At 54.2% G+C, this 18,201-nt stretch overlaps 1 protein-coding gene and 1 long non-coding RNA gene across 2 annotated transcripts; both read left to right on the plus strand.

Moving 5' to 3' along the window:
- Positions 1-1,574: 1,574 nt before the first annotated feature.
- Positions 1,575-16,712, plus strand: NAA60 (N-alpha-acetyltransferase 60, NatF catalytic subunit). The gene is made up of 6 exons (XM_020915352.2): positions 1,575-1,759; positions 11,575-11,690; positions 13,283-13,412; positions 14,368-14,464; positions 15,180-15,414; positions 16,459-16,712. The coding sequence occupies exons 2-6, from the start codon at positions 11,581-11,583 to the stop codon at positions 16,613-16,615; spliced, it is 729 nt and encodes a 242-aa protein (XP_020771011.1). The 5' UTR covers positions 1,575-1,759; positions 11,575-11,580; the 3' UTR covers positions 16,616-16,712.
- On the plus strand, positions 15,421-15,800 carry LOC139032778 (uncharacterized). Its single transcript, XR_011485380.1, has 2 exons — positions 15,421-15,538; positions 15,698-15,800. It is a non-coding gene; the product is annotated as an uncharacterized lncRNA (long non-coding RNA).
- Positions 16,713-18,201: the final 1,489 nt, after the last annotated feature.

Below are 18,201 nucleotides of genomic sequence, written 5' to 3' on the forward strand. Positions count from 1 at the left end.
CTTGCTGGATCTTGCAACCAGTTCCCACTTAAAAGTGAATTTTTGGAAAGACTGCAGCTAAATTTGCAGCCCATCTGCAAATTTTTTTTACAAGATTGATTATATTAAAGTTTATAGTTATTTTCAAGTTTTTTAAACAAGTTATATTAAAGTCTTTTTAACAAGTTTGATTATAAGTTAATAGTGACACTAAATATATAGAATGATTGAAATGCCCTGAATGGACCAAAACACATTTACCACAGCATCTTTGCTTACAACAGCATGTTTGCTGTCCTTAAAACTGTAACTACAGAGTTGTAAATTTTATGTTTTGATTTTGTCCATAATTTTTCAGCTTTTAAAATAGGAACTTAGAGAAAATGTTACAAAAAGATAATATATAGGCTGCTTTACACAAATCAAGATTCCACCAGCCACTAACATCTTATTGTGTAGACAATAGACTTGCTGGGTTCTTACATATCCCCTTGTTACACTACTCTTGATCTATTTACACCACTTACCTTTCAGACTTCTACTAATCTCTTTAGGTACCTTTTCACTGTCAAAATGTTAAAGAATATGCATTTAACGTTTATAAGATAGTGTGATTTTAGACTGTTTTAATCTGTCATAATGTCTATTTGCTTGGGTGTAAATTAGGTCCTTTAAGGGTTGATCATTTTAGCCTTCTTATTCCATCCTTTGGCCATATTACCCGTGAAAGGTATTTGAAGGCAAAGGATAAATCTCTCCTTTAAAGTTAACATCAGATTTTGCTCAACACAAGTCCCTTAGTAACAAAGTTGGAGTTAGGTTTTGTGATGTAGACCAGGGGTCCCCAATCTGCAGGATCTAATGCTTGATGATATGAGGTAGAGCTCATGTAATAATAATAGCAATAAAGTGTATAATAAATATGCTTGAATTACCCCAAAACCATCCCCCCATCCCTGGTCCGTGGAACAACTGTCTAACACAAAAACCGGTTCCTGGTGCCAAATGGGGTGGGGACCACGGAGTAGCCCCTCCTCCAACTTGAGGGCAACTGACACCCCTCCCCTTGCCCCCCGCCTCCACCCTTTACACGGCGGAAACTGGACTCTGGCTGCCGCGGACGTCTGGCGCTGAGCCGGGTGGTGCTGCCCTCCAGCCGCCGTTGGCCACCCGATCACGCTTCCCTAGGCGGAAGCCCCGTCAGACGCTGCGGATGGAAAAGCTCCAGGTCCAAACCAAACGACAGGACCGCTGGCCGGGACATGGAGGCCTGCGAGCCTCAGCGCTCAGCCCAAGAACCCAAGCCCGCCGGCTACCAACCGGACCGCGCCCCTGGCGTCCACGCCCCGCCGGGCTCGGGCCCCGAGGGTCGGCTCGACCCGTCCAGCCCCTCTGCCAGGTCTCAGAGCCTCGCGAGCCTCTAGCAGATGCGCCCCCTGGAGGTGCTTCCGCTGCTCCACCGCCGACGTCCCCGCTACTTTTGTGTCCACTCTCTCCAGTATCCGGCTTCGCGTGAGGCCCGCCAGCTCTTAAGATGGCGGCGTCGGCGTCGCGAGGTGCCGCCCCACGTGGACGCCGCTGGCCAATGGGCTTCTGCCTGTGTCGCCAGCCGGGCGCTGGAGGCGGAAGTGCCTCGGGCCGCCGCCTCCGTCCCGGCTGCGGCCCCTGCCGGTTACATAACTGGTTGAGGGCTCTGAGCGGCCCCACTTCCTGGCTCCCTGCGAACCAAGGATGCACTGAGCCCTAGAACGCCATCCGCTGCCGCCGGCTCCCGCCCGAGGTGAGGCATCCCGGGGTTCGGGCCTGCGGCGGAGTGCCGGGCCCGGCCGAGGGCGGGCGTCAAGGGAGGCAGGGGAGCAGTTCCGGCCCCGGGCGGCAGCGCAGTTGCGGGGTCCTGCCGGGGTGCAGGGGGCCCGAGGCGGCCCTGGCGGGGCGTGGGACAATCCGTCAATTCGAAGGAGGCTGGGGCGCGCCCCCCGCCAGCTGGCGCCCAGACATTTCCGCGGGGTTTCGGGGAGATCACAGAGCTCTCGTTTCCTGGGGCGAGGTGGGGGGGGCCGAGACCCCAGGCTCGGGGCGCCCCAGGGGCGCGATCCCAATCCTTTTGTTTGGGCTGCCTCCGTGCCAGGCCTCGGGACGAGCTGGCGGGGAGATTTGGAAGCAGAGGGCAGCCTGCTCCTTGCTGCCCACCGGGCCTCGCGGGAGGTGCCGGGCCCGTCCTTTTCACAGTTCAGCGATTTGCCGCCTCGCCGGGCCCCACCGCTGCTTTGGTACTTGTTGCCTGGGTTGTAGTTATTTGGCGACTTTTTTTGCCCTCCCGTGAACTCTTGAAACTCTGGGACTCTTTCTCGGCCGTCTCCACTTCTTACTCCTTAAGCTGTACATTTTGGTTAAGACAGCTCAATTCCTTATGTTTTGGGGTAGTTTAAAGATTGGCCATGCAGACCCTTGCACCACCTCTGACCTCTGCCCCGTCGATTGGGCACTTCCCACGGAACAGAGGGAATCTGTAGTCTCCGTGGTTTGTTCCCCTGGTAAGATTTTCAGGGAGGCTGAACGCCTTCCCTGGACCACTAACAACAAATATCTGTGTGCTCAGGGAGTGATGGACCCCAGGGTCTGGGGGTGAGAGGAGGAGTTACTCTGCCATAAACGTGGCCATTGGCTGCTTCCTTGGTCTGTTTCACTCTGCCCAGTCCTTAAGCCATACCATTTTGTTACGTTTCTCTTGAAGGAAAAGGATAACAGCCTGACAGCCCTTTGGTACCTGGAATGGTTGTAATCAGAGAGTCAGAACTGAAGAGAACTTTGCTGGGTGCAGGTATTTTACTGGAGCACAGAAGGCAGAAAACTTAATGTTAACGCTTAAACTGCCTGAACTGGAAAGTCAGTTATGACTGCAGGTCAGCAGTAGCAATACCACATTCTGTGAAGCACTTTGTATGTACAAATAAGAGTCAGAAGTCCTTCGGCCAAAAGTACTGGCATGTGAGGCAGGGAGAAGGGGAGTCTTGGACAGCACTGAATTAAAAGTGGGCTGGAGCAAAACAAATGCTCTCTTCTTGCAAAAATCCCTGAATTGCTTTAAGCTTAGTTTGAGAAGAAAGGATTCAAGGCCAGAAGAAACTCAAGGGTGGCTGAAATAGAAGTCCTTGTCATTTAAAAAGTGGTCATGACTGGGCATGGCATAGGTTTTCATCTCCCCTGTTGTTGGAGTTTGTGCGTCAGAATTAAAGTGCACATTGGCCCTTTGAGAAGCAGTGTGCCTGGGCTCCTCCTTTGGGCCACAGGTTGCTGAAGTTCCCATCTCACTGTGTTTCCAGAAGTGCTGGATTTCTCTGAAGATGGTTAAAACCTCTAAGTAACAGAGTCAGTGCATGGTGTGGTGTTCACAGGCCAAAATAAAAAATACACACACTATTTTAAAAGGTCTGTGTGTATGTCTTACCTTTAGCTTCTCCCCACTGTGACTTATGGTGACTTTATCACCATCTTTATTTTAACCACACCCACTCTCAGACTTCAGATATGACCTGTTGATGTTGCTTGGCAACTTGGCCTCGCCTGTGTTGGAAGAAAATTCCTGGATGTTAGGAGATTTGAGAAATGAAGACACTAGAACTAAGAAGGGTGGGGCCGTCATTGCTTACCTGATGCTCTGCCCTGCAGACTGTCCCAGCCTCAGTGGACTGGCTAGCAGCAGTTTGTCTTCTAGCAGCTGAGATGTGTTTAGACTAGGTGGACCCAGCATCCTTACCTGGCAGCAGCCACAGGTATTCAGAGCTCTGAGGTTAGGGCAGTGCAGATCTCTGCCAAAATGCCCCAAGGTCTCTGCTTGCTGCTGACAGCTCTCCTACCTGAACAGATAGCTGGCTGCTTGTCAGCTGCCATGTCTTCTCTTAAATGGAGGTTCCTCCCTTTCCACATCTTTGCCTCCACCACCTCCTCCCCTGACTTTGCTTTCTGGAAGAAACCCATGGAGTCCTTCTAGCTCTCCCACCTCAGTTCCTCGTTTGCAGAAATGAAGATTGGGATCTGGATCCTGCATCCTGCTTCCGTCCATGCAAAGCGCTTTCGAGTAAAACACTGATCTGCAAAGTGATGTTGGAACTCCTGGGTCTCTTTCTGGCCAAGTTCGAAGGTTGAATTCCATTCAACAAATGTTTCTAAGTGTCTTTGATAATTCTGGGATCAGGCCTCCTTCCTGAAATATGATCATTTTAGCGTGACTTCTGATCGAGGCTGGCTGGCAGGCCAGATTAGGGTTCCCTGAAGCCCAGTGCTGATTAAAGAGAGGTTAAAGAGAGACCTGTGTGTTTGAAAACCCAGTAAGCGCATGCGTAGTAGGGTTGACACTCTCCTCTGAACTGAAGTGTTTGCTCGGTGCTTCTGGAGTGGTGGGGAGGACATCTGAACAGGGAGCCAGGGCTCTCTGCACGTAGTGGTTTGGGGTCTGTGTCAGCAGTTGACCCAGTGCTCCATCAAGTGCCGCTCTCCAGAGGTTGACTGACATGTGACAGTCACCTCGAGGTGCCCACAAGCAGAGCTTGGATGGTCAGGGCATCACCTCACATGAGGGCCAGTCAGTCCCTAGCCCCATCCTGAGGGCCTCTGATACTCCCCATCTCCTCACCTGAGGCTGACTTCCCAGTCAGGCAGCCCCAACACTTGGAATATTGATGACGAGGACCACCTATGAGTGTGATCACGTAGAGACCTTAAAATGCCTCTTCTAGTTAGTGGACTCTCAGTGTCAGCATTTAAGGTCCATGTCCTTGAAGTAACCCGGCTTTTGTGCACTGATGCCAGACATAAACATTCTAAACATTCTAATAATATTCACAGTTGTAGGGACTTTACTAATGGTCCAGAGGTTAAGACTCCAAGCTTCCAGTGCAGGGGCTGTGGGTTCGATCCCTGGTCAGGGAACTAAGATCCATTATGCCACCTAGCCAAATTAAAAAAAAAATTCGCATTTGTAAAGAAGCAAAGAGGAACTGATTGGGGAAAAGGACTCAGAACAAATGTTTGTCCGCTTGCTTCCACAGGAAGACCAGAGAAAACAGACCACATTGAAAAAGAAATTCTTCCAGTTCTATTTCTTCTTATTATTAAAACAGTAAATTGTGTTCCTCTGTTTTGTTTCCTGCATTCCTGAAATAGGGCAGCAAAGTACTGGGGCAGAAAAGTAGTGAAATTTGAGCCCATCTTAAAAATAACTGAGAAGAAAGCAATTTCTTTTTATAAAATAGTCTCTGGGTAATTGTCTCTTCGCTGCTGCAGTGATTTTTATCTGGACAGTGTTACTACAGCGATGTTTCTATAGTTCCTATAGTTCCGGCAGCACTTGGTGGTTTGCTCCTTTCTAACAACTTGTTTCTTTTTAGATGCCTCTTTGTGACTCTAGTTGTAAACTATTCAGAAGGTCTTGCTGGCCAGGTATTTGCCGCTCTTTTTACTCTTAGCTTCAAATTACAGTGTTGCTTCTCTTCTGGCCTCCTGTGTTTAACTTTTTTGTGTAAATACACAGAAACGTACAGAAAAGTACTCTGCTACAGAAAAGTACTCTGCTTGACATTTGGTCACGCTGTTAATATACTAGTGAAACCTCCACCTCAGAAGCCCCTTGGGCCTCGTACCTGGTAAGCCCTCTCCTATTTAAAAAGTTTGCTTTCAAGTAGGAAACTCAGAAATCTATTAATCTTTATTTTACTGAGGACGAAGTGAGGAGGGGGCTTTTGAGTTTTTGCTTCATATTGTGTGTTGATTCCTATTTTACCGTGAACAAAATTTTAAACAGCATTTAACAAATGGGCGATGTTCTTTTTTGTTTTTTTGTTTTGTCTTGTTTTTAGATGGTTGTCCTGAAGCCTTTTAAGTATTTTTAAAATTGATCTTTATATGGCCACTGAATTTTCTTTGTAATGATTGCACAGGAAATATTTTTAATATTTTTAACTCTTTAAAATAATTTTCTTACCCACAACTGCCTCCTCTTTGCTTCATTACAAGTGTGGGTCTGTGTTTATAATGTTTATTTCTGGCATCGGTGCATAAATGCTGTGCTATTCCAAGGGTACAGGGCTTAAACACTGGCACTGAGAGTCTATTCTGGGGCAAAATGGATAACTACTCTACTTATAATTTGAAGAGACATTATAAAATTCCCAAGTTGTTACTAATTAGAAACAGATTATTTAATATAAAAAATGTGTTCAGAATTTTCACATACCTCCTGGAAGTCTTTTATTTTTTTCTGATAATAAAAACAAGCTCATTGTTTAAAAAAAAAAAAAAACAAATGAGGCAGGAGTGAGTGATGTAAAACAGACGTCTGCCTTAATTCCACAGACAAATGCTGAGAGGAGGTTGAATTTCTTTTTAAAAAAATTTTTTGTTATAAAAGTTAACCACATGATCAAGTATTAATTTATACCGAATTTCACCCACTTTCACATTTAATATCTGTTGGATTTTGAATGATCTTAAGTACAAACCCAGGGACACAGAGATGAAAAAGTCAAACGTAAAACAACAAAGCCCAGCAGAGTCAGGTGGAAAAAGCACAGAAATGCTAGAAAGGGCTGGGGGGCCGGGGCTGGTTTGCTGAAGGGGCAGCAGCGAGAAGCAGGCGGGGTTTCTGAACCCGAGACCCCATGGCTGTGCTTTTCCCCTGCAAACTGAGCCGCCAGCAGCGTCCCATTTCAGCCCCAGACCCGGGCAGTGCTGAGGGTGCCCGCCTCTGGAAGAACCCATTCTCCTCCTTATCCTGAAGAATCTGGTGACAGCCCGAGTTTCAGGTGCGGGCCCCGCACGTTCACTAGTCCCTGGAAGAGAACCTGGCACCTGGCCGCCATGGCCACCGTTTGCAGAGGGCTGGCTTCGACCCGCCTGGCAGGTGCTCTGCACATGTCCTGTGAGGACTTCGGTCCCCGCTTCACAGCCCTGCGGGGACCCAGGGCCCACACGTGGCGGGGGGAGCCAGACAGCGCCTGTGCACCTGGGTGTGTGGCCTCGAAGCCTTGCCTTTCACGTGGACTCCACTGCTGTAAGACATACTGTGAACCAGTGATCCCTCCTGGTTTTGGCGGGGAGGGCATGGGCTGACGCATGTGTTGGAACTCTTGACTCACGGAGGCGGGTCAAATAGTGAAGGAAAACACCCTGAGTGATGCAGGCAGATCCCTTGCCTTTTCCTGAGGCTTTGGGAGGGGCGCGTCCCCCTGACAGGTGTGTTAACCCCTCCCTGCCCAGCCTGCTGGATGGCATTCTTTGTGTTCACTGATGTGCTGTTTGCCTCGGAATTTTTCAAGCAAAGGAAGCGTTTCTGAGAGTATGTAGGTAAAAGAGCAAGAAAACACACACCTTCCCCGCCCCCACCAGCCCCACCGGTGATCAGAGATGTCCATCTCTGCTCTTTACTGCAACCGCAGTGTCTAGAGCGGGGCCTGGGTTTTTAGTACAACTTTGATAAATAAATGAATGGATTCTTTTTCGATGGGAGCGGTGGTCATAGAACCTCTGGCCCAGAGGGAAGCACGGGCTGACCCCCGGACTGTTCCGGACCACTGGTTGTTGTCTTGTTTTTAAGTCAAGGGCTGGTTCACATGCTGCCCAGCCAGCAGATCTGAAGTGCGCAGGTGAACACGGTTGACGACCCTGACGGACATGGGAATATTGTCTCTGGCCCCGCGAGTCATCCTGTGCCCCCGCATCGACGGCATCCTATGTCTGCCTCAGCCACATTCTCATTGCTCTTACCGTCAGTTTCTTTAGCCAGTTTTAGAATATCACAAAAATGGAATGCCCCACTGTTAACAGTTCGCAGGTGAAGTGATATGTTTTTAAATTGTGTGAGGAGCCTGTGGGCTCCCCTTGGGGCATCGTGTGGTGGGCTGGAAGAGGGAGGTGCTTTGGACCCACAGCGTCTCGTCTCCTGTAAATTATTCATATTTCTCCTCCTACTCTCAGGCTTTGAAAGGCTCCCAGGCTGCTGTAGAAACAGGCTCCCCCACCCCACCCCCAGATGGCTGCTCACTTGAACAAAGGAGCTGAGCTGAGCTGCGCGTTCAGTTTCCCTCACTCCCTGCTCTGAGCCCTTCAGTCCATTTTACTGATGAGCAGGGCAGTGCCGTGTGTCCATCACTGGCTTGTTTTTCCTTTTTTGCACCATCCATCTTGAAGGCACGAGCTTGGAATCTGTTGTTGGATTTGTCAAGCCAATAAGTCTGGCGCCTGCAGAATTTCACATTGGAGGGCCCTGGTGGTCTTTAACTCTGCTGTGGACGAGTATGCACTCATCTTTCCCGTGCTTTGTTTGAGAAGGGGCCTGGAGTGCAGGGGCAGGCCAGGGCGGTGCTCTGCCCCGTGGGCATTGTGATGGTGCCAGGAAACTCCTCCAGAAACTAGAGCAGTCCCATCCCGAGGCCCCAGCTCCTGAACCCCCAGCACTTGGCAGCTGGGGGGTGGGGTGGAGGATACGCCTGGGATGTTGGCGTTTACTCTGTCTTCTGGTTGGGCGCTCGCAGAACCTCAGGAAGTGGGGTCTGGGAGCACATGCCCAGGTGATCAGGCATCACCCCCAGCCACTGCATGGCATCAACACAGGGACCCGAGAGGTCATTTCAGCTCAGAAGGAAGATGACTCTTTCAGACAGCCCACGGGGACAAGGTTTAGGGAAGGAGAAAGGACAGATGGAGAGGTGAGCGGGCTGACCCTTCATTGTCTTGGAGAATCCAATTTCTGTCCCTTCTAGAAATGCTGCACTCAGCCAACCCCGAAGGCCAAGGGCAGGTCGCAGACCAGCAAGCGTGGGGAGGACTTGCTGCAGGCCTGAACCGTGTCTTCTCACACTGTGTCCCTGCCGTCCTCGGGTCTGTGTGTCTGTGTCTTTGTAGGGAAACGCACTGAAAGGTGGTCTGTATGCCTGCGGCTCAGCACCCCGGACTCGGGACAGAGGGCTGACTCGGGGGCTCTGCTCTGGTTCCCCTGCCGCCTCTGTCCTCCAGTGAGTCTTCAGAGTCCTTGTCCCTTAAGCCCGTAGGGCAGCACATAGCAACAGGAGGTTAGTACTTGACTGAAGGTTCCAGGTGGACAAGCGGGGTCCCCACAGGTGTCAGATGTCAGTCTTCCGGCTTCTCCCCCAGTGGTGGGCCAGCACTGCCCACCATACCACCTCCATCTTGACCAGCCCCCCGACCCCCCGAACATCCCTTTCTCTCTGGCACGTGGGTGCCGGATTCTCCCTCCTCCACTCCTGTCAGTTGGGCTAGGGCAGATCAGACACTATAATATACTACATTTCCCCTTAGTTAGATGTGACATGTCTCTATTTTTAAATCAAGGCATCTAAAGAACGGCCTTTGAAAACATCCAAGTACTTTTAATAGGGATGTGAGAATCCACAAATAGCTGTGTGTCTTAGAGGCCAGTGTTCTTCATGAACGCTGAACAGGGAAATCCTGCCCCTTTGGTCAAGAGCGTTGTCACAAGACACTAGGGTGAAAATGTATAAATCCCAGGACAAGCGAGTTGCTCATTTATTATCAGTCTCTCCCTTTGCGGTCACTCCTCAAGCTTTAAAATGTTTTAAAACCAACTTTATTGAAGTTTAATATACATAACAACAGAATATACCCAATGAGTTTAATACATGTGTATATACGTTTGTGTGTGTAACCACCATCGTCAAGATACGAAACATTTCCGTCCCCTCGGGACGTGCCCACCCCAGCCTCTTTGTAGTCAGCCCCCTGGCACAGGTACCACAGGTCAAAGCCTTGCTTCCTGCTGCTCCCTGTGGCGCCAGCTCCCCGGGTATTCCTCGTCTGCCTATGGCCTCGCAGGGTACCTGAGCCCCTGGCTCTGAAGCCGGGGTTGTTGGTCGCCGGCACTTGTCCTGCCAGCTCTGGGCAGAGACTGTGGAGGGTGAGCCGGCACCTCCTGTCCTGCAGCTCCTCCTGCGGGGCTCAGAGCAACCCAGGTCTTGGTCGAGAACCTGGTGGGCACAGCCAGTGAGACACCTGGAGCTCTGCCAAGGGTGATGAGGGCAGGCAGTCTTGTCAACCCCGTTTCTCAGGCTGGCCTGTGCTCGTCAAACCCCAGACCAGCCTCCTGGAGCCAGTCTTCCAGGGAGGAGGAGGGCATGGCGCTTCCAGCAGCAGGAGGGCTCTGGCCTTGGGCACCCTTTGGCCTCTGGCGTCACCAGGGCCCTCACGGTGCCCCCGCACAGAACTGTCGTTTCCCCCATCCCGACCCCAAGTTTTATTAAGGAAAGTTTCAAGTACATAGAAAAACGGAATGTGTAAACAGTCAGTTCCTGTTTTATATAAACCTGCCACCTAGATGCAACCGCTAACAGCATTTTATCACATTTGCTTCCTAAGCAGTTGAAAAGATTTTGAGTTATTTAGTTTTAAACCTGATGATGCCTCGTTCTGAAGTATTTCAGCAGATAGAGCATCTCTAAGACCGTCTACAGGAGAACTCCACCTTCCACGTCTGAGACAGTTAGTACCAGGTTCATAATAATTTCATAATAAATTCATCATCTGGCGTCCAGCCCATATTTAAGTTGCTCCCAAGTGTTTGACTTTTCCTGTTTCCCGGAAGGAGTTTGCACATCACGTTTGGTTGTAGGTCTCCTTGTCTCTTTCAGTCTACTTCTGATTTTTTAATGACGCTGAGTGTTTGGAGACCAGGCGGCTGTCATGTGGAATACCACCCATTCTGTGTGTGTCTGATGTCGTGGTGCCCGTGTACTGGGTGGCCTGGAGGCTTGATCTGCTTCAGGCCCAGCACTTTAGGTGGGGCCCTGAGGCCTTTGTGTGTTTCACTGGAGGCACTGGCGGGCTGGCCTCCATCCCTGGGTTTCCTGTGGCTTCAGGATCTCAGGGGGTGCAGGGTTCAGCTTTTCCTTGGCACTTGCACGGTTCTGGGGGTGTAGGTGCTTCGTCAGAGCCCACACTTGGCCCTCTTGTCTGGATTGAGCATAGCTTCCTGATTTAGTCGTTGGAACTCATGACCCCTGCCTGACTTGAACTTCTGGCATCTCTCAAAGTCTTTCTCTGTACATGTATCTTCATCACCTGGATGGGGGAGGAGAAATAGCCCACCCAGTAAGTGCCACTCTAAATCCAGCAGGTCTCTGGGGCCCCCTGGCCCAGGCCTGGGGCCGTTTGAGCTCTGGGCCATAGGATGCCACCAACCCAGGCAGAGAGGTGGGGCCGTGTGCCCTCCCAGTGGAGGAACAGCAGGTGAGGGGAAGTGGGGCGGGTGTGGGTGCTGTGTGCAGCTCAGTGGGGCTGAGAGGGGAGAGAACAGAGACCAGAGGCCAGCTGCCCTCCGCTAGGAGGAGGCTCAGGAGCATCCCGGGTGAGCAGGGAGGGGGCCTCTGGGTGTCTCCATCCTCCCAGGCCTTCTCTCCAGGGTGGGGTGTCTTTGATGCCTGGTGTGGGAACGCCCCTGAGGGGAGAAGCTCTCCACCCATGGGGCCAGTGCGAGCCTTCCCATCCTGCCAGCCTTGCAGATTGCCTGAGGAGGAGGTTCCCAGGGATGCAGGGATGCGCCGCCCTCCTGACACCCCTCCCCCGCAGGTGTGAATGACAGAGGCGGTGCCGTCCAGCGCGCTCAGCGAGGTCAGCCTGCGCCTCCTCTGCCACGATGACATAGACACCGTGAAGCACCTGTGCGGCGACTGGTTCCCCATCGAGTAAGTCCAGCGGGTCTGCAGCTGGGGGCTGGGCAGGGGGTGGCGGGGTCTTACGTGCAGAGTGCTGAAGCTGGGGGGCTCGCTGTGTTGGTGCCTTGGTGACCAAGAGCCCCCTCACCCTTCGGGGCCCCCGGCCCTGCTCCCTGGTGCCCCCGGGCTCTCTGCACCTCACCATGTTCTTGTACAAAGAGATCGGGAAGGGCCTTGCTGAGAATCTTCAGTTACAAAGACTTTTCGTGCAGTGCTGCTTATGACATTCAGGAAATCGAGAAGCAACCTAAGTGTCCTAACAGAAAGGAATTGGTTCCCTACATCAGGGGATATGTACATGCAGAAATACAATATTATCCAGCCAGGGACAAAGAAATCTGTCCTCGAGGTTTATATGTTTTTGTGTGTGTGTGTGTGAGACAGTAGGTGAAAAAAGCGGACTGGAAGCCAGAATATACCACAATCCCTCTTTTATTTGAAAGCATGTACAAGATAAAAACTTAGGAGGAAATGTGCCACGGAGCAGATGTTTTTGGTAGCTCTTTGGGTGGATGATTAGCAACTACAAGTTTTGTCTGGTTGTGCTTGTCTGTTTCCTGCGTTTTCCTGTAACATGCTCATAGAGCACTCATAGTGAGGAAAAATAAAAATTGAAAATAAACAAGATCCTGCCAACATCACATCTCCGTGAGCCTCAGCCTCAGACAGACCTGTTGAAGCTGGTCGCCCACCCCTTACTTCCCTGATGGGAGTGTGCTGTGGGCTAGCAGTGGCTTCTTAGAAAGTGAACATCAGCCCAGCGGTGGACAGGAATCCATTAAGTCCATGGAGTAGACCCTGCTGAGGGTGACCTGGGGCAGGTGGAGCCCCACCGGCCGGAGCCTCTGCCTCCGAGGAGCCCGGCCTGCCTGCCTCCTTGGAGACGGCTGGGCCGGAGGCCTCGGGTTCTGAAGATGGTGGACAGAAGTGTAGTCCCCTCGGGCCGTGTGGTGGCAGCTCACTCCTGGCTGCTGTGCTAGTCTGACATGCTGGTCAGAAGGTGGGACTGATGGGGCCCAGGATAGGAGGCTGGGTGGTGCTCAGCTTCTGTGGAACTTTCTGGCAGGGGCGGGGGTGGGGGGGCAGTGGCCTCTACAGAGCAGAGCACCTCCCTGGGTCTCCAGCGGGGTCTGAGACCCTCCTCTGCTCTTGGTCCCAAGAAAGGAATCCCGGGCTAACGTAGCCCGTCAGGAAACCAACCTCACTCCCACCCATCCGAGTCTCCTGGGTTGCAGCTGACTCTGCCTTTTCAGCACTGCCTCGCTGCTCTGTTCCCCGCTGCCCTCGGGGCTCTTGTTGAGCCGCCTAGCGGCCCTGGACACACCTTGCCCTTGTGTGCCCGAAATTCAGACGTCACTCAGCAGTGAACGGTCCTGTCTTGACAGAACGGCTATCAGAAGTTGCAGCTCTGAGGGTGATGCACTTTGGTGGAGACTGGGTGGTGGGCAGACCCTGAGTGGTGGATGGAGCAGCCAAGGGTCCCCCGTGGTTCCTCTCTCTGAAGCACAGCAGTGGCTGGACCTGACCTTCAGCCGGTCCACCTGCGTTTGTCTCCTCCTCAGGTACCCAGACTCATGGTATCGTGATATCACCTCCAACAAGAAGTTCTTTTCCCTCGCCGCGACCTACAGGGGTGACATCGTGGGGATGATTGTAGCTGAAATTAAGAATCGGACCAAGATACACAAGGAGGTGAGTGTCTGCAGCGATGGCCCAGGGGCTGACACCTCTGGACACTGCCCGCTCTGTGCCCCATCCTCTCGGGAGCCCGGACAGCGTGTGAGAGTTGTAGGTGGTTGGTTTCGTTCTGTGTGTTTGTGACACAGTCATAACGTGCATTAAGTTGCACTACCTGACTGTGGGCTTCACAGCGACCATCGTGGTGAAGTCAGGAGGAGGGTGATCGGTACATGGGCTTCCTGTGGCTTCGAGTCATAAGAGCCGGAAGGAGGCTTCCTCCCTGAGGCCGGTGGCATGTCCACCTGCATCCAGGTTAACTGTGGAGTGGAGGCTGGGGTGAGAATGGGCCGGGACACAGGCTGAGTCACAAGTGTCTTTGCAGTGAGGGAGAGAAGACCTCACACACGGCAGAGCCTTCGGTTCTTTGTGAGGCAGAAGAACGTGAGAACCTGGTCCTGGTCAGAGGCGTGGCTCTCCCAGTCCGGGGGTCCCTCTCCAGAACCAAGAGGCCGCGCGGGGAGTCGGGTGGCTCGGCCACCCCCACCTGCCTCCCGCTATACTCCGGGACCCCATGGGACCGTGTGGGATCCTCCAGTTACAGCGCCCATGCCCTGTGGGGCCGCCTTGTCTCCTGGCACGTGGGCTGACACGGGCCGAGGGCCCCCTGAGCGGCGCTTCCTCCCGCTGTGACTGCTCTGATCCAGCTTCACTAACCCTCCCGCCTGGCCTACCACCCTCCCTGAGAGAAGCAACTTTGCATGTGCTGTGTTAGCAGAGGTTTCTAAGAGAAGGGCCCACACCCTCTTGCTTCAGTGGGGAGGGGGTGGCCCTCCATTGTCCCCTGTCCTGGGTTCTCCTGCCCCGGTGTCTCCCAGGTGTAGGTCCTGGAAGTCGGCCTGGGAGCTGTGTCGTGCAGTGGGCCCGGGGCCTCCACTGCTGACCCAGCCGTCTCTGACTGTCTCTCTAGGACGGAGATATTCTGGCCTCCAGCTTCTCCTTGGACACACAGGTCGCGTACATCCTCAGCCTGGGAGTTGTGAAGGAGTTCAGGAAACACGGGATAGGTAAGGGGCCCCCCCAGCTCGCTGCTGCTCGCTGCCAACTCTCACAGGAACTGCTTGATCTCTCTCTTGCTCTGTCCCTCTGCCCTCTGTCGGGGCCAGACCCGCACCCTCCCTTCATTCCCTGCCCCTGACAAATCTGCCGGCCCCACCCACTCTCGGCCTTCAGCCCGTCTTCTTTCCACGTTTCGCTGGGTCTTTCTGCTGTGGCCTCCTTCCCAGACCTGGTGAGGTCAGATGAACAACCCCTTCCGAGCATCCTCGTTAGAGAACGGGCCACTCTGACCGTGCCTCTTGCCACACCCCCAGCTCACGTCCACCCGAGGGTTTTCTTGAGGAAGAGTAGAAAGTGTGATTGAGGGAATGGTCCCAGCCACGGTTCATCAGATGCCCGCCACCCTGGGGGCCCTGCCACCCGCATAGCTCCAGACTCCTGTTCTGCACGGCCACGCGGCCAGCGGGCGTCAGGGTCTCCCCTCGTAACCCAGGCCCGTCCGCCCATGTTTTCCTGGGCTGAAAGGGCATTGAGTTTCGCTGTAGGTCCATCCCCTGGGAGGGACCGTGGCCAGCTCATATCCTCTTCCGGGACACCCGAGCCTCAGCTGACAAGCTCCACCAGGGGGTCAGATGTTAGGTACTCCAGCAATGAGTGGTTCTGGAAGGTCGGCCTTTGCCTCACGCTCTCTTCCCCCCACCGCCCCTTTCCTCTCACCCTCAGGGTCCCTGTTACTTGAGAGTCTAAAGGATCACATATCAACCACTGCCCAGGACCACTGCAAAGCCATCTACCTGCACGTCCTTACCACCAACAACACAGCCATAAACTTCTACGAGAACAGAGACTTCAAGCAGCACCACTATCTCCCTTACTACTACTCCATCCGCGGCGTCCTCAAAGATGGCTTTACCTACGTCCTTTACATCAACGGCGGCCACCCTCCCTGGACCATCCTATATCCTTTCTCTCTTGGGGGCGAGGGATGGCAGCTTCCTAGTGGGGTCTGTGCGCCAACTGAAGCCACAGTTGCCTTCACGTGGCACCCTTGAGACCAAGTTCATGGGACCCAAGTGTTGTGGGTGAGTCTGACCAGCACATGTTGACAGGATATGACAGTCTGGTGTGGACGCTGGGAAAGTAGGTGCCCCCTGGACGTCAGCCTGGCGTGAGGGGAGGGTTTTCTCGCTCCTGGCCCAAGGTCCACCCGTCAGGTATCTACTGAGAGCCTCCTGTTCCAGGTCGAGGTGGATACAGCAGTGACTCAGACAGACAGAAGCCCCTGCTCTCATGCTAGCAGGGAGAGGACAAGCACAGGAGGCAAAAAGAGCTGCTTGTTGATTCTGGACTCTGGATTCAAGCCTGCCTTGTCGGGTGCGTGACCCAGCTGGGTTTCCCTGCCCTCAACCCTCCTCTTCAGCCTTCCTCTTCAAGGGCCACTTCTCTCTGGCCCTTGACAGATTCGATGGAGGCCAGGAGACTTCCTAACAGTCACAGGGAGCAGCCCCCCAAATAATGTGTGTATGTGAGAGACAGAAGTTAAACGAACGAGTCTAGGCTTTATCCATTTCACAGGAAAATAAACAGGAATGACAGGGGTGACCCAAAAGCCTGTAGGCCTGGCTCACGTGAAGGGTGGGGAGCTCTCTGTGGGCGTCCACGGGGTCAGGACTGCAGACCCCTCCTCATCGCAGGGATAGGGCCCTGCGTAGGGGCAACAGTAGCTCTTGCTCCGCCAGACCCTGCCCCTGGCACCCAGTTGTGTGCAGCCTCAGTCTGGGGTCCGGGGTTGTGGGGCTGCACCCAGAAGGTCCTTTGCTACTTTGCACAGCAAAGCCCCTCCATCTGATGGGGCTCCCAGCCCTGCAGAGGCTGCACAGGCTCATGGCCGCCCACAGAAGCGGTGTGTTATGTGCAGGCTGGCCCTGCGGGTCACCATGCTGACCGAGCGGCCCAGGGTGTGCGGGCAGGCGAGGCGGAATCTTCCTTAACGGAGCCGCACGGACTACATCCAGCACCTGGGCTCTGCACTAGCGAACCTGAGCCCCTGCTCCATCCCACACAGGATCTACCGCCAGGCCCAGAGCCTGCTCTGCAGCTTCCTGCCATGGTCGAGCATCTCCGCCAAGGGCGGCATCGAGTACAGCCGGACCATGTGACACCAGCCAGGCAGCCTCCGCCTGGCCCCTACCCCCGGCATCTGGCGGACGCCGCCTTCCTGGCCATCTGACTGTGGCTGTCCTCTGCAGAGGAACTGGTGGCCACCTGCCGGGCCTGTTGGCCCACCCCAGCTGCAGGCCGGTGCTACGCGGGTTCGGGAGCAGAGCAACGTGGGGCATGCCCTGTCTCCCCAGGTACCCGGAGCAGGGGGTGCGGGAAGCGGAGCAGAGCCTAGGGGGTGACAGTCAGGGAAGTGGGGGGCCCCGCGCTGTCAGCAGAGAACAGGCGGCCCCAGGTGGGCATGTGCCACACAGGTCATGGGTTGACAAAGCCCAGGGCCAGGGGTTCCCTGACCACCTCTTGGAAACTTTTGGAGGAAAAACAGTCCTTGAGCCCTGGCCAGAGCGTCGTCTTTTCACGTCCTAAACTCCTTTTTAAAAAAATAACATACTCACGTGTTTCAAGAAGTTGAAAATTTGCTGAAAGATCACGTCTCCTGCCCCTGGGCCCCGGATGCTCAGCTTCTCCTTCCCGGGACCGTGTCCCCAGCCGTGCTTCCCTCGGTGTGCACGTGGCCTTGACAGCGGCAGCTGCGCCCACTCACCCTTTGAGCTCCTGGCTGAGCGCTCTGCCCGGCCACGGCCTCTTCTGAGAGCCGTGGGGACACCAGGGTGCACTCCTGTGGGCATGACCTGGAGCAGGTTGTGGCGGGGGCTGAGCCCACACGGCAGGGCTCCGTGGCCTCCCGGGCTGGCACCCCTGTTGGTGCCATGGTTTGTGCTGGGACTGAGGGGAGCTGGTGGCCCCTGGAAGGGACTCTGGGCCTGGAGGAGTGCCAGCGCCTGGCTTGGAGCTCCTAGGCCAGTTCCCCGGGGTGGGGGCAGAGCGTTTCCGCCCTGGCCTTCACCCTGCTCCCCTCTTGTCTACCCCACAGGCTCTCCCAGGCCACTACCCGCTCTGAAAACCTTCAGCTCCGCTGAGCCCCGGCCCGGCCCTGCGTGTGCGCGCCGGCCTCATGGGCGGCCCTGGTGGCAGCATTCACTGTGGTCTGTTTTTTCTGCTGCCCCGGGCACAAGACTGTGGGAAGGGGCTTCTTCTCTGCGCCCCTCACCGGCCTCCCTCCTTCACAGCCTGTTCCTTCCAGCTCCTTCCTCCAAAGCCAGATTTAACTTCTTGGAGGGAAGAACCCAAGTGTTACGAACACACTTGACCCTAAAGACACAGGAGCCTGAGAACAACAAGGGGTCGAATACTGGGAACCCCAGCCCCTTGTCCAGAGCCAGCCCCCAGAGGCCCAGGGATGGGGAGCAATCTCATCCCTCCACCTGGGGCTGGGGCTCCTGGGGGACAGCCAGGGAGGCCCCTCACCCACACCCTGAGGTCCGACTCTCAGGCTCCGCTCCCCACATGGACCTCAGGATGATGGGCCGGATGCTGACACCCCCGCCGGGAGGCTGTCCTCCCACGGGCTGGCTCTGTTCTGTCCCGGGTGACCGGAGCTGCCCGGCCGACGGTGGACGTGCCATTCACCTGAGCTGCTGCCGGGAGCCAGGCTGAGGATGTGTGCCGCCAAGGATCCCCAGGG

Source organism: Odocoileus virginianus, chromosome 33, assembly GCF_023699985.2.
Source record: "Odocoileus virginianus isolate 20LAN1187 ecotype Illinois chromosome 33, Ovbor_1.2, whole genome shotgun sequence".
NCBI classification, from domain to species: Eukaryota; Metazoa; Chordata; class Mammalia; order Artiodactyla; family Cervidae; genus Odocoileus; species Odocoileus virginianus.